The 16,216-nt window shown below is 40.4% G+C and overlaps 1 protein-coding gene across 3 annotated transcripts in view; it reads left to right on the top strand.

Moving 5' to 3' along the window:
• The window catches only part of TGFB2 (transforming growth factor beta 2), a 77,036-nt gene extending 73,197 nt beyond the window's left edge, over window positions 1-3,839 (top strand). For all 3 annotated transcript variants that reach the window (XM_081039265.1, XM_081039264.1, XM_081039266.1), the window contains one exon: window positions 1,027-3,839. In XM_081039265.1, the coding sequence (XP_080895391.1) occupies window positions 1,027-1,185 (159 nt within the window). In that variant the 3' untranslated portion in view covers window positions 1,186-3,839. The remainder of the gene's footprint in view (window positions 1-1,026) is intronic.
• The last annotated feature ends 12,377 nt before the right edge of the window (window positions 3,840-16,216 follow it).

The following is a 16,216-nucleotide window of genomic DNA, read 5'->3' on the forward strand; positions in this document are numbered from 1 at the left end:
ACTCGGAGCTGACCACGTGCTTGGCCATGTGAGGGAAGCTTGCTCATGCTTGTCCCTTTGTCGGAGCTCTTTGGCCAGGCGACTTCATCTGGGCTGTGGCAACAGTAGCTGTAATGTGGGCAAGGCCCAGTTGCCAAGTAGAAACATAATTCCCCTCCCTGATACACAGAGGGGGTGTGTGAAGGCTGAGACCATGCTTGTTTTTCAAGGAGAGAGGAAGAATAACTGTCATGGTCACAAATATGTGGTTTGGACAGTTCCCCAAGAAGCCAGAGCCCGCTAATAAAGTACTCAGTGTTGCTGCGCTGAACAGATCTTCTGTCTTAGGCTGAAAAAATCGCAGTGAATCTCGAGGAAAAGGTCACTTACTGCTTGACTAACACATTAATGGCAACCTTGGAAATGTCTCTTTATCATCACTGGGGAACCTACACACTTCAATTGGTAAAAGTCACATTCCCCTTTGACAGAGAATGAATGGGGTTAAAGGTACAGGACTAATTATAGAACTTCCTGCTCATTCGGCTCTGGTACAGTTCCAACTCAGCCATTACCATTTACCACATGGAAAGCTAAATGGAAGGCTGATTATTATTATTATTATTATTATTATTATTACTATTATTATTATTATTATTTCTATTGTTGTTTTAAGCAAAACATAAGGAAGTGAACAGTTAAGAATACAGATTGCTTTTAATGTCATTCCTAGCATGATTGTATTCGTGAAGCAATGATAAAATGAAAAGATTCTTTAATCTGTTTCTCTTTTAAATAAGAATCTAGGTGACATGAATTCGCCCTGAGAAGACCCTTAGCATAGAAAGATTTTACACTGAAGACAGGTGTCTTTCTCTCTTTCTCTGTACCTAAGGGTAGATTCAGGCTCTGATGGGAGTTTTAGTAAAAAAAAAAATATTCTAATAAGACAACAATATGGAATGGTTCTTTAAAAAATAATTGCCTTTTTTTTTTTTTTTTTTTTGTCTTGTCCTATGTTGTCTTTTCTCTCCTGTGTCCTTTCAGGTTCTCAGCTTATATAATACCATAAATCCAGAAGCATCTGCTTCTCCTTGCTGTGTGTCCCAGGATTTAGAACCGCTAACCATTCTTTACTACATCGGCAAAACACCCAAGATTGAACAGCTTTCTAATATGATTGTAAAGTCTTGCAAATGCAGCTAAGATCCTTGGAAAGGTGGCAAGACGATAATCACACGATAATGATGATGATACGACACCAAAAATGACAATGTTTGTAACAAGAAACATAAGAGCCTTGCTTCATCAGTGTTAAAAAAAAAAAAAATTGAAAAAGCGGTACTAGTTCAAACACTTTGGAAGTTTGTGTTCTGTTTGTTAAAACTGGCATCTGAAAAACAAACAAACAAAAAACACGTTGAAGGCTTTATTCTACATTTCGCCTACTCTGTAAGTGAAAGAGACAAGAAGCAAAACCTTTTTATTTTAAGAAAAAAATAAACACTGGAAGAATTTGTTAGTGTTAATTATGTGAAAGAAAAACAAAACAAAACAGGAAAATCCCGTTAAGTGGAGTTGCTGTACATACGTTCCTATGCCTTGCCTCACTTGATTTTTCTGTATTGCTATGCAATAGGCACCCTTCCCATTCTTACTCTTAGAGTTAACCACGAGTTATTTATTGTGTGTTACTATATAATGAACATTTCATTGCCCTTGGAAAATAAAACAGGTGTATAAAGTGGAGACCAAATCCTTTGCCAGAAACTCATGGATGGTTTAAGGAACTTGAATTCAAACGAGCCAGAAAAAAAGAGGTCATATTAATGGGATGAAAACCCAAGTGAGTTATTACATGACCAAACAAGTCTGCGTTAAGATAAAGACCCTGAAAACACATGCTATGTACCAACTGCCTAAGGAAGCTTCTTGTTAAGTTTCAAAACGGAAAAGCCTGTTAATAAAGGAAACTTTCAGTCAGAATAAGTCTGTAAGATTTTTTTTTCCTTTTTAATTGTAAATGGTTCTTTGTCAATGTAGTCAACCAGTGAAATGTGGCAATGTTTTGATATGTACTGGTCAAACTTCAGACCTTAAAATATTGTGGTACAGTTATGCTATAGGTTTTTCCTTAGTTTCGCTCTATGTAACCATGCCTATATTATTACAATACATGGGTATAGAAGCCAGTATAATTGGAAACACATCTGCAGATCTTTTTTTTTTTTTTTTACAAACTATTAAATCAAAACATTAACTACTTTATGTGTAATGTGTAAATTTTTACCATATTTTTAATGTTCTGTAATAATGTCAACTATGATTTAGATTGGACTTAATTTGGGCTCTTTTTAATGATCGCTAGGAATTGTGTGTTTCCTTTCGCTGGCCAGTACTTTTGAGTAAAGCCCCTAGATTTTGACTTGCACTAAAAATACATGTGTTATAGTATTTGTTTCACCTGTGCGTCATGACTTGTCCCTTATTATGACATAAGCTACCTGAGCCCATGTGTCCTTTTTTTCTTTTACTAAAAGGATAGATTTGAGTTCAGTTGTCTTAATCCATCTTCTAAGCATCATTACTAATCAATTCAAACATTAAAACGCTTCTATTTTAGGAAAATTGGGGAATATTATAGACACATAGATAATTGAGGTGAAATATATTAGTTTTAGTAAGGGCTTGAGGATTTGACTGAAACTCAGAATTATTAGTGACTGAGTTAAGAAAGTTTTCTCTAACTTGGTTTAATCAGTATTTTTACAGGATACTATAGTTACTCAAAAGCAGACAGTTCATAGGAACCGTGTTTTTCTTTAATCAGGTTTTTAGTGTTCGGGGGAAAGGAAAGATTTACCTTTTATTTGATTCTTGGAGCGTAAGTCATTTAGTTTATTTCACTGAAGTTAAAGTTTCTATAGATGTTCTTTGAAGGTTGAAAAGGCACAAGCCAAACTCTCCTATGATCAAAAAATTCTTTTTTTTCCTTCTCTGAATGAGAGTTACTTAGATCTGTGGCTAGAAGTTCCATTGCTTCAATAAATGATTTGCCCCATCACTGCAGAGGAGGTGACTGTATGTCAGGGTTTGTAGGCTGTGTCAGTTTGTCAGTTGTCTCTTATTTAGCTTCAGGAAAAAAATTCCTAGGTCAAAGGTCAAACAATGGAATATTTGCAGTTTCCCCTAAAAAGCAGCACCGTGAGGTGTGAACCTCAGATGAAGTTGTTTAATATAATAAACTTATTTTTTTCTGGAATTTCCTGATCATTCATTAAAGTGAGGAATTGGATTTGCAAGTTGGAAAACTGGAAAGGCAAAAGATGGAATGCCACAATAGTAAACAGCCCTTGTATTGGATATAACCCAATCCCAGATTCGAGTGTGTTGACTTTTTTGCTCTCCCACTTTTCTATTCATTCTATTAAGTCTATGTAAATCACTTTATTTCTGCAGGTATGTTCCTCTCAGATAGAAATGACATTTGTTTTGTACTATTTTGTCTTTCCTCATGAATGCACTGATAATATTTTAAATGCTCTATTTTAAGATCTCTTGAATCTTTTTTTTTTTTTTTCAGTTTGGGATTCTATAAGGTCTTTATTTTCCATTAAGTAAATATTGCCATGGGAGGGAGGAAGGGGAGGGAAAGGAGGTTGGGGGAAATGTTAGTATGGGGTTGGGGGGGGCAGCAGCTTTTATGTGTTAAGCAGCAGTACAATTTTATGGTTGGCATGGTTTAAAAGATGGAGTATAAGAATAGCTGTTTTGTATTTTGATGACTGATTACGCTGTATTTTAACACGATGTATGTCTGTCTTGTGGTGCTCTAGTGGTAAATAAATTATTTCAATTCTACGTCGATGTGTTTTTCCTCTCGTGGCATCATCCTTGAGACTAGAGAATGCCTCTGACTCAGTGGCAGTGATCTCAAGCTGGGAAATACGGCCATCTTTATTAAGTTTGTGCTTTTTCTCACAAGGATACTCACTCCAGAAATGTCATGCTTTATAGCTCGAGAGCCGGGGTGTATCTGTCAAAAACGGAGGAAAGTCCTGTGCAGTCTTTTTAGTCTCTTGTTTATTGCTATTTGGTAATTGTTTGAGATTTAGTTTCCATCCAGCTTGACTGTCTACCAGAAAAAAATGCAGTGAGATGTTTGGACCATGCTTTGGCTTTCTGGTTCTATGTTCTGCCAACCCCAGGGCCAAAGAACTGGTCTAGACAGCATCCCCTGTAGCCCCATAACTTGGATAGTTGCTGAGCCAGCCAGATATAACAAGAGCCACGTGCTCTCTGGGGTTGGTCTTTGGGAGCTGCTACTCCTCTCTCTATTTCACCCATACCACTGCACCAAAAAAAATCCTATTTCCACAAATTTCCTTGGCTGTTCCCTGTAAGACTAGATTTCACACATGAGTTGCCAAACTCTTAATAAATGGGACTAATAAAAAAGTAGTTGTGGCTCCATCTGGTTGTCCTGATTTATCTAATGAAAGGAGGAGTTTGTGCCCGTTTTCTAAACATCACAGAGAAACAAACCGTTAACGCAAGTGTTTAGAGAGCATAGAAAATGGTTCCCTTTTCTACCATCTGTGTTTTAGTGTTTATACTCCCGCTCGAAGATAGAGGAAGTGTTACACTTTAAAATGATTAGTTCACGCTTCTCTGCAAAGGACCGGTACCCAACCTGTCACCTCAGTCAGATCACCTTAGTGCTGAGAATAGGAGGCTGACACAGGGTAATGAAAAGAGTTGCCTGACGTCTGCATCAGCTTTGGCAAATTGTCAGCTACTCTCAGCCTCCATTTCTTTACTCTTTAAAATGAGGATCAGAGGACATGCTTTACGGGGTTTTGTGTGTTTGTTTTTGTGCCCTTGCTGTTAAGTGAATGGACATATGAAAAGTACTTTGCTCAGTGTTTGGCCTAGAGTTGATCAGTAAATGACAGTCCTCACATGATTTCCCAGCCTGGTCTGTTTTTGGCTTCTTGGCAATCCTGTTTGTAATGAGCTTTTGATATTCAGCCTGTGACCTGGGCCCACCCTTCTCCATCTTGTTACTGAATGTGTGAATTCTCCAGACCCTAATCTCATCAAACCATCAGTTATCCCCGAGAATATTCTGTAATGTTATTTGTAAACCTTTTGGTTACACGACTGACCAGAAATTGTTTAAAATAGTGGGGAAATGTTCATGTCAAGCTTTGCTTAAGTCTACCAACTGAAATGCAAAGTAAAAGAGACAACGTGGCTAGTTCTCTGTTAACCTCACGTTTCACCCTGTGATGTAGGTTTTTGTTTTTTTTAATGGATATATATATATATATCCATTTTACAAGAAGAGAGCAGACTCAGAATGGTTAGAATGCATGCCCAAGATCATTTCTGTTTGTAAGAGGAACATCTAGAACTTCCTTGTCCAACACACTAGCTGCCAGCCATATGTGGCCTTCAATTGCAATATGGCTGAACTGAGGTATGTCCAGGTATAAAATACAGACCAGGCTTTGAACACTTTCTACCAAAAAATGTAAAATATCTCATGAATTTGTTTATATTGGTTACACATCTAAATAAGACTATTTGGACATATGGGATTAAATAAAGTATACAATTATAATTATTTTCACCTTTGTCTTTTTACTTGTTTGATGCAATTACCAGAAAATTTAAAATTATCTGTGCGGCTCACGTATATAAGGGAGGGTTTGGGCTGTTGTTGTTTTTAAAGAATCAAAATTACAAATACATAATTCGAGTCAGAATCTTAGAAAAGGCCCATAAAAGCGAAAAGCTGAAACGAATGTTAAGTTTCAAGAGCTTCACTACAAACCTGCCTCTGGGCTTTAAGCAAACGTGTGCCTGTGTTTGTAGCAGACTGTTACCTTGTAGTTTTAGCAAAATCTAGTTCCCATCTCTTGGCTGCTAATCTACTAAATTGGTTGTTCCTGGTCTCTGCCCTCCTCTTGTCTCTGAAACCACATCTGAGCCGAACAAAGGAAAATACGGTCCCGGTTTTACTAACATTCCAGGTCAGAAGCAACAGAGCAAGTGTTATTTTTATCCCTCTTTTGAAATAGAACTAGATCCTATGAGATTGGAGAAATCGTTAATATAAATATCAGATATTGTATCCATAGATATGATTACCTGTATATGAAATTGCAAATTAAAAAGGGTAAATGAAAAGCCTTCCCTTTGCAATTTTTCCTGATTATGTCTTTATTTCCCTGAAATACTTTGTAGTTGGTGTGTTCATTTCAGCAAGTAATGGCTGTTTGGAGGAGACTGATTGTGTTCCTGTAACTGGCCAGAGAAGTAGTAAAAGGAACAGAATGTACTGAAGGAGACGGTGCTGTTGCTCAAAACGAGGAAAATCATTCAGCCTAAGAGAACAGACATAATTAAACAGCGAGGCAAAAAAAAAAAAAAAAAAAAAATCGTGGTAAATAAAAAGGCTTAACATAATCTCTTAGGCTTTTCCCCTCAAGTGGGATTCTCTCTCCAGTAGATGCCAACCCAACTAAAGGAACACAGATGAGTTATTCTGGTGATATCATAAAGGTCTGGCCGGTCCTGGTGATCGCCATCTTCTCCTCAGGCCCAAATCTTCATTCGGAATCATATAGAAAGTTCCAAGTCTCAGGATGTTGGGAGCAAAGAGGCTAAGAAATTACATAATCCAACACTGCTTGAAGGGCAAAGTCGTGCCATTTGGCTTGTCCTCCAAGATGGGTGTAACACTAATTTCTTCATTTGAAACAAAATTAAATGAAACAGGACGAAAAACTGAGGAGACCTGGAAATCAAGGGGTGGTTGTTCATTTAGTGAAATATCAAATTTCACATCACCACGCGTGTACATCTTCTCCTTGCTCACACCCTGGTGTTCTAAGAAACAGTCAGTCCTACAAAGGTGAACTAGAGAAGCTGGTGTGGTTGGCTAAAGGACCCCAGGGAGGTCTGGCTACCCCCTGAATGTGCCCTGCTTGTTATAAGCTCTGACAGTCGACAGTGAGGAATTATTCATAGGACTTTCCCTAAGGAGATGGGTACACACATACGCGGGTATACAGCCATGCATTGCTTGATGACAGGGAGATGCTCTGAGAAATGCATTGTGAGGTGATACCATCATAGAGTGCATTTGCACAAACCTGGATCAGTACATGACACAGGGACACGCAATGAGCGAATGCTGTTGGAAAATGGCACCCTTAGATCTGACGCACAGCTGCCACAAACTTTTAATTTGTAAAAAAGAAACATGATATTTGTGAAGTGCAATGAAAGGAGATGTGTGTGTGTGTGTGTGTGTGTGTGTGTGTGCGTAATTTCTTAATTTCAGTATCCTTAGTGGTGCAGCACAGGAAACAACTCAAACTCAAAGGCAGTAAGATTGATTTTGACTGATTTACTCTTGAACAGGGATCTGGAATAGTGAGTGAATGTTTCAGGGCACCATGGAAGTGACAGGGAGGAGAGGTCAGGAAGGGAATGGGGAACACTGAGTGCCTACTTTTTGTGCATGGCACATTTAGTCAAGAGTTTGATGCCTGTATAGAACGCCAAAGCAACTAAACAAATGTAGTGAGAAAGTACAGAACCAATTGGTCAAGGAGGCTTAAATTCAAGGAAAAGATTAAAAGAGGGAATCCCACTGTGCATTGTCTTTCCATAGGAGTCTTTGAAAGCCAAGGGACTGGTTGCATAAATGATGTGACTGGAAGAAATGCCTCTTTGTCCTCCATCTGCCCTGCTGTGCTGGGTTTTGAGAATTGGTCACATCCTATCCCCAGGCGTCTTCCTCAGAACAGTGAGCCCTCCCAATCCTGTTTCCTATTCTGGACCAGTCCTTATGTATCTTGTGTTCCCAGCACCTAGTACATAATTTCGCTCATGGCAACTTAACAAGTATTTGGTAAAGTGAAGAAAGACAAAGCATGGGATTATAGCCCCAACAATGCCACGGACACACTGTCTGGGACCCACAGAAATAAATCCCTTATGTTCTCAGTGTCTCAATAAAACAAAAGTGTTGGGTTAGGGACCTATAATGTCTTTTGTAATTTTTTTTTTCTGATTCGTATGTTGTCCTCACATATTTTTCTATGATTATACCAGGGCCCAGGGAGCAAGAAGCAGCTAATCATCAATTCATTTATTCAACAAATAATTACTGAGCACACCCTATAGACCAGATTTTGTTTTGGGTTTTAGGTTCTAGGTTAACAAAAGTGAACCAAACAGGCCAAATCTCTGCCCTCAGTAGATTATGTTCGAGGGAGGATTTCAGTCCAGTGAAAACCTGAAAGAGGATTCTGTAACAGCTCTCATACACAGAGGCTTCGTTTACTGTCTCTGGGGGAGGCAGAATCGGCAGGTCACACTTTGGGGACGATTGTAGGGAGAGTGGAGAAGGGAGAGCCATTACTTCCCCAAATGCCCTCTCCATCAGAGGCTGTAAATGGGCAAGGGCTTTCACTCACCAATCAGAGATAAGTGAAACTGGCACACAGATCCTTGTGGGGAGAGAACCCAACTCCGCCAGTTCACACAAAAGGACTGGTGGGGGAAAAGGCTGCATAACGCTGTCTCTGTAGACTCAGTACTTGCTAACAGGGCTTCTGATGCTCGTTCTACCACCTACACTCCTCCTTAACACTCAGTAGTCACTATTAGGTTGGTGCAAAAGTAAGTGTGATTTAAGAGGTTAAAAATAATTGCAAAAATTGCAATTACTTTTGCACCAATATAATAGGTCTGCCCCCTCCCCCACCAGGAGCTCATAGCTTACAACAGGGGTGTCCAAACTTTTTTCAACGTTTTTCACCGAGGGCCTTATGCGGTAAAATACACAAACAGCTGGGCCACTCACTTGAGGTGAAGTACGTATTGCCTCACCTGGTTTATTTAAGTAAACTAAATATATTTTTGGGATTTGCTGTGGGCCAAAAAAAATGGATTGTGGGCCGCAGTTGGCCCGCAGGCTGCAGTTTGGACACCCCTGGCTTAGAGTGAAAGAAACAATAACCAAATTACCATCACCATCATCATCGTCATCATCACCTTTGCTGACAGCATTACCACCTTTCTCCAAATCATCACTATAACTTACTCAGTGTGTGTATCTCGATTTGCCTCCCACTGCTCACTTGTTCTGTTTAGACCACTGATTCTGAATTAGGAGCGGTTTTGCCTGCTGTGGGACATGTGACAAGATCTGGAGACATTTCTGGTTGTAACCACCCAGGAAGTGCTACTGCGTCAAGTGGATAGAGGTCAGGGATGTTGTTATCATGCTGATAAAGAATGATCTCTCCTAAAATGTCAATATTGGTGAGACTGAGAAACTCCAATCTAGACCAAAACTTCTACCTTTGGCAGGTACCAAGTATTTCACGAGACAAAAGAGAAGAATTGTGAACACATTTGTGGAAATAAAGTATGACTAACTGACGAGTTTCTGAAATAACCCTCTAGTCACACAGAAGCAGAAGTGAGAATATTTCCACAAGCATTTACCTCAACCTGAGGGTCTCTTAAAGCAAATGCTGCTTTAGTTTGTGTCTGTTCTAAGGCAGAAGTCTTAGGTCTCTGAGGGAAAGTAGGCTTCCATGTTTTACATTCTGGGTTCATCTTTATGTATTTTCCTCACAGTCTTTAAGGTAACTGGTTGTGGGATCTGTGTTTGACAACTAGGGAAAGGGAAGTGTATTGTCATCTTTATGAGTAAAAAAATGTATTGGAGTGCATAAAGCTGTCCTCCTCTCTGACTGGATATTGCTTAAACCCTTAGAAAAGGCTACTTCTGGACTCAATTGATGCTGTTCTGAAAAGATAAACAGATCTGCCAGCCTTTTATCCGGTCCCTCCAGCACATTCTTCACAGATCAACAAGAAGATCTTTCTCAAGCAACGCTCCGTGTCAGCCCCTGCTTAAAACCCACCAATACGTTCCCATTGTATAGACGGTCAGTGTTAATCCTTAGCTTAATTTTAAAGCTGTGCATGCAGATATGAAAAAAGGAATTTTATTTTTCTATAACTGAATCCACTTATGAGCCTCTCATGTCATTTGGGTAGCAGAACAATTAAGCCAATTAAACAATTAAGGTACGTATGTCACCTCCCTTTAAAAGCTGTCTCTTTTGGCTAACTACTCAGCTCAGTCATTTTGCTCTGCCCACGCCTTCTTGTTCCCTGTTCCCTGAGTAGCAGGTGGGTCCCAGGGGGAGGCCTCCTTATCTTCTGGGACCTACAGGAGGCACATATTTGATCTGTGGAGCTGTCCTCTTTTCAATGGTCTCTGGGGTATACCATACCCCCATCAGATCGTAGAGGTGGCCTTTTACATCAGATAGGGTCCAAACAGGAAAGTAAAAACCATTAGCATTTGAAATAGGAATTTGATGTACGAAACTGATTATCCAGGTGATGAGAGAGCGAAGGAACCAAACAGGGGACTTTAAGGCACTCTAAAGATTGGCAACAACGGAAGCTAGCACCACCCTTAAGGCAGAGGGACAGGGGATAGAGCAGTGTTAACGGACTGGTGTTAGAGTGGGCCTGTCTGTGGGGCGCTGCACCTTGAAGCTGTGAAAAAACCCAGGCCACGTGAAGAGACCATGTTTAAGCGTTCCGGCCAACAGCCTCAGCCGAAATCCTAGCTGACTGTCAACATCAACTCTCAGGCACGTGAGTGTAGGAAGCCTTCAGATGGCTCCAGGCCCAGCGTTGACTTTCTGCACAAATAACTTCCAGCAAAAATTGCTTGGCTCAGTTCAATTAATATCCAAAACCACACAAGGTAATAATAAAAATTTTAAAAATAATTATTGCTATTGTAAGCCACCAAATTTGGGCAGATCGGTTACACAACAAAAGCTAGAATAATGACTACTTTTGCCTTTGTCATTAAGAAGTTAGCTGCAGGACGTATAAGTTACTAATGAAACTAAGAGCCCTTGCAAATAAAAAAATTTAATTAGATGATCTGCACGGACCTTTTCACCCAAAAATAACCTTTCTTTTGTGAGTGCAGTCATTCATTAACTTCTTATATTACCAGAAACCACTCAGCTCCGTCAGTTTTCCACTTGCTCCACCGACTATAACTTGCTGGCGATTCAGAGATGAGAAATCCACCATCTCTGGCCACAAGGTTTTCACAGTCTTCTAAGACACACATATAAATATCAGATACAAGCTGAAAGTCGAGAACAAGTAATTCATCAAATATTGACTGAGCATCTACCATGTGACAGGCACTCTACAGGTATTGGGGATACAGTGGTGCTGGGAAGAGGAACACGTGGAAATGACACTAATGGGTCGTACTAATACGTGCATGAGCTGCTCTGGAAGTGTATCAAGGTTCTTAGTAACAACAGAAAATGGTTCTGGCAAAATTATTAGGTTGAACCCTATGAAATTGTTTCTTTTGTAGGTCAAAGTGATTGACTATCAATCATTTTGTATGAGGTTCACAAAGGCAATGGGATCCAGGGTGACAGGCGTGGGGATTAGCATGGATGAAGGAAGCCATGGAGGGCCGTGAGGCAGGAGGGGGCATCCAGCTCCTATTGCAGAAATAGCCAGTAGAGATGCTGCTGAGCCAGCCACCAACCACTGTGGCTGCAGAAGGTAAGAGGATGGCCTCCTAATGTTTCCTCCATCTGTGCCTCCCTCATTCTGGTTGGAAAATTCAGAAGAGAGCATCCAATTGGCTGGGCTTAGGCCATGGGCCAATTCCTTTGCTACAGCAGAATAAGTGATTTTAGAGGAAGAATCCACTTCCCTTGGCTCTGTGGTGGGAGTAGCCGTAGCAAGTACTCCTCCCAGCTAGACTGCTTACACTCGGGAAACATAATTACACTGGAGAAAAGTTAGGTTTCCTACGAAGGTAGGTGGAGGCTGGGCCACCAAATATTGACTAGTTTATGTATTAGTTTACTAGGGTGGCTATAACAAAGCACCACAAACTCGGTGGCTGACAACATAAATTTATGGTCTCATAGTTCTGGAAGCTAGAATTTCAAAATGAAGGTGTGGGCAGGATTGGTTTCTTCGGATGGTTGTGAAGGAAGGATCTATTCTGGGCCTCCCTCCTTGGGTTATAGATGCCATCTTCTCCCTGAGTCTCTCATTAATCTCTGCCCTCTATGCATGTCTACTTTTGAGTCCAAATTTCCCCTTTTAACAGATACAACCATCGTATTGATTAGGGCCCACTTTAATGACCTCATTTGAACTTAATGACTTCTGTAAAGACCCTACATCTGAATAAATTTGTGTTCTGAGGTCCTGGGAGTTAAGACCCCACCTTATTTTTCTGGGGGAACATAGTTCAACCCATAGCAATTTAACTCAGAAATAGAGAGCATAATGACTAATTATTCCTGGGGAAATACAAGGAATGATAAACTATACACAAAATAAAGTTTACCAATCTGCTAATGGTGAGATATTTTGGCCAAAAATAAGAGAAAGATTTGGGCCAGTTAGACCAAACTCTGTTACCCAGTCTCCTTTGTAAGACATTTTGAGAAGTGTGCAGTTGTAGGATGGAGCAGAGCTCTCACACTCCCATGTGGATAGGCCTTCTACCTCTCCTCGGTGGTGCCAAGGCAGGGTACACTACTGAGACACCTCAGGAGAACTTTTTCTAATTAGATTCCTATGTCCACTCCAGGCCTACTAAATACTGTCATTTTTGGAGATGGGAAGGGGATTTTTATAGGCAAAAAAATTCTTCCAGATAAATCTGATGCACTCCAATGCCAGCACTTGTCAATTACTGTCTAAACCAAAGGATATAAATTTATGAGCAAATGTTCACAACACTAAGACCATTCTGATGAGAAATGTGAGACTCACACTCACATCTCCGGGGACCTTGACTGTCTTCCCTCTTCCCTTGTACACAAGCGTACAAGGAGATGCTTGTATTATCTGTTTAGCTCTCCAAAAGCAATGCCATCTGTCTCTGAAAAAAAGAAGCATATTAATCTCTGTTCTATTGCTTGGTAAGGGTAGGGTTGCGTCTCTTGGGAAAACGTCAAAAATCAAACATAAATTGTTTAGAAGACCACAGTTTGTCATTTCCCCAAACAGATCCCAGGACGAAAAGGAGAATTGTTTCTTCACATGACGATGGCTGCAGGAGGTTGAAATGGAAGTTTAGTAAGTGGGGCGGTCTGTGATCCGTCATCCCAACTAGGCATTTCCTGTGGGCCTGACTTTGTCTATGGGAACTTTCTTCATAGTTTCTCTTATAGAGAGTCCTTCCCTGGTGACATGGCTTTCTTGTCTGTCCCTAGCTGATACAGAGTTCTGGCTTTTCTGTTACTCCCCAGGCAGCTCAATCTCTCATGAGAAGAGGAGCAACTCAGTTTTGCTACTTTTTCCCCCCAAAATTAAATCTGCCAACTAGTTGATTAGTCTTAGGTGGCCAAAGTAACTAGTTTTTTTGTTGTTGTTGTTGTTTGTTTTGTTTATTTTTTTCACTTTTCTTTTTTTCTTTTTTTTTTTTTTTCCAGTTACACTTTGGGGGCTGCATAGGCTCCTTTAATGAGGACTGTTTCTGAGGCAAGACGAACATTATCTGACTTCATGGCATATGAAATGAATGTTTTCCCAACAGTGTTCTACTATGTGGTTTAAGCATCTGTTTTCCAACCTTAGCACCTGTCTGTCAGGTGCCGAGGGAAGTGGAACGAATAAGCAAAGAACTGAATTATCTGTGTGGCTCAATATTTACTGCTAATTGGTTCACAGAAACCAGGTTGCCACAATTTATTTCTAAAGAAAACAGACCCTGTGTGAGAATGGGAGTGATTAACCTTTGGCGTCCTGAGAAAAAAATTGGTAAAAATGACGACTCACAGGGCTTGGCATATCATAGATGCTCAATAAATTTCAATGTCCTTTCTTCATCTCCTCAAATGCATTTATATCCTGATTTCATAGCATCGTTCTTAGTGGCAAATTTCTACCCACCCCACCCCCAACCCCCGCCACGACAGCTTCCATGCTTTGTTCAAACCTGTTTCAACATGGCTTGCTTGACAGCTATTACCTGCCCATCAGGCAACACTTGTGTAAGTCGCTCATCAATTAGGAGGCTCACCCCAAAGCAAGCCCAGGTCCACAGATCCCTCGTCTCTTCACAACTCTCCAATTACCCACTTCTTTTGGAAAGCTGCCCTGGCTACAACTGTGCCAGAGTACCCCCAGGGTGCAATTGGCCATTGTCTCATGTCCTTGGAGGGGAGAGGAAATATGCTCTTTTAGGGGCTGGAGGAGGTAGCAGTGTCTTGACACGTGTTGAAACTTCGGCACCCTGGGAATTCACTTAGCTGGTCCTATAAAGGGTGTCTGCCCCTTACCACAGCAGAACACAATTGCTTTTAAGGAATGTTTGGATAGAACATTTTCCAGGCCACATTTACCCCTCTGCAGGACTATGTTATATGTGACAACCTTCCAATTTTGAGGCATGACTTGTGCCAATCCACACAGGCAATTAGAGCTGACACATTCCATGGGCTATTGGTCAAGTCCTCAATGGACCAGAAAGAAAACCCACAAAGGAAAACTTTACCAATAAAGGGAACCGATTGGAGTCATGCATGGAACCATAGAGTCGAAATTTCTTCATCATGTCGTATGCTGGGCTACTTACTATCTTACCATTTCTCCTGCGTAAATCCCCCCCAAGGCTGGGTGTGTTGGGTGCTATGTAATGTGGCTGACAGTGGTGGGCAGTACTTGGACGTGACCCACCTGAAGCTGAATCTGCAAAGCTCATTTGTGATAGTTTCTGAGGAGTAGTTTAAAACTGGAAGCTACCTCCAGGGAGGTCACAGTCACTTGAAAGCAGCTGTCACACCATGGACGTGGTCAGTGGGTGCTGTAAAAAGGATCTCACTGCTCCCTACTGCACGATGGAACCATGGCTGTCATCAGATACACTGCTAAGTGCACAAGTTCTGGAGTAAACTATAATCACTCTTGGAAAGCTTGTGACGTCATTTCCTAATTACAAATCCTGTTAAATCTTACTCGACAAGTCTCACAAAGAAAATGCTACCTTGAGGTTTCTGTGACCTTTTGCACCATAAACTAGCTGTTCAAAAAGGAAGCCTGTTCCATGGTTGGGTTCGGGGTCTGATTCTGATCACCGACCTATTTTTATCCTCTCAGAATCTACGAGTATGCACCTTGAATTATGGGAATTTATTAATGGAGTCATTTGAATTAATAGATAATCTAAATGTGAGATATCATTTAAAATGCACCGTTCATGTATTCAAAGTGCAGTGACTTTAGGATAAATAAAGTGTTATATGATAGAAGCTCTGGGGGACTTAATAGAAGCATAATATAGACAAGACACAGAAGTGCAAATTTTAATTTTTGTCAGTGTTTGGTATGTACATAGCCTGTGAAGTGCATTAAATTATTCTTCAAGTCTGTTTACTAAGCTCAATGCAATCTTGTCTCTCATTTATTTTTTTAAGCTTTGTAAAGAGTTATTGTTTCTGATACTATAATCAACTTATGATGTTGGCATGATTTTTACATTGATGTTCTCTTCTAAAGGGCAATGAATTCATGCATTGCATCTGTTAAAGTAACCAGATTGGGCCCAAGATGGAATCCCTCATGCTCAGTCCCCATGTCAGCAAACCAAAACTTAACTAAGTTTCCATTCTCAGCTCTCCAAGAAAAGGAAGGCCTAGTTCAACCATTATGCTTGTCTGCTCAGCACAAGTTACCTGACTGGGCTCCAAGACTTCCCTTGCTCCCTATAAGGCAGTAACCTCGCAAAAACTAATCTGCTTTTGCCCAACAAAACTTCCTTGTTCCTGTTCACTTGGGTCTACAAAACGTTCTCCAACTGTGTAACTTTCCATCTGCTGCCCCATTCATAAATTACTGAATAAAACTAATAAGATCTTTACAATGTACTCAGTTGGATTTTGTTTTTTAATATCCCTATCAAGAGACAGGGTAACTATGATCAACTATCCGCCAACAAATTAGACAATCTGGAAGAAATGGATAATTTTCTAGGAGGATACAACCCTCCAAGTCTAACTCAAGAAGAAACAGAAACTCTGAATAGACTGATTACTACTAGGGAAATTGAATTGGTAATCAACAAGCTCGAAACAAACAAAAGCCCTGGACCAGATGCTTTAAAGGTGAATTTTACAAAACATTC

The sequence above is a fragment of the Rhinolophus hipposideros genome (assembly GCF_964194185.1).
Source record: "Rhinolophus hipposideros genome assembly, chromosome: 26".
Lineage (NCBI taxonomy): Eukaryota > Metazoa > Chordata > Mammalia > Chiroptera > Rhinolophidae > Rhinolophus > Rhinolophus hipposideros.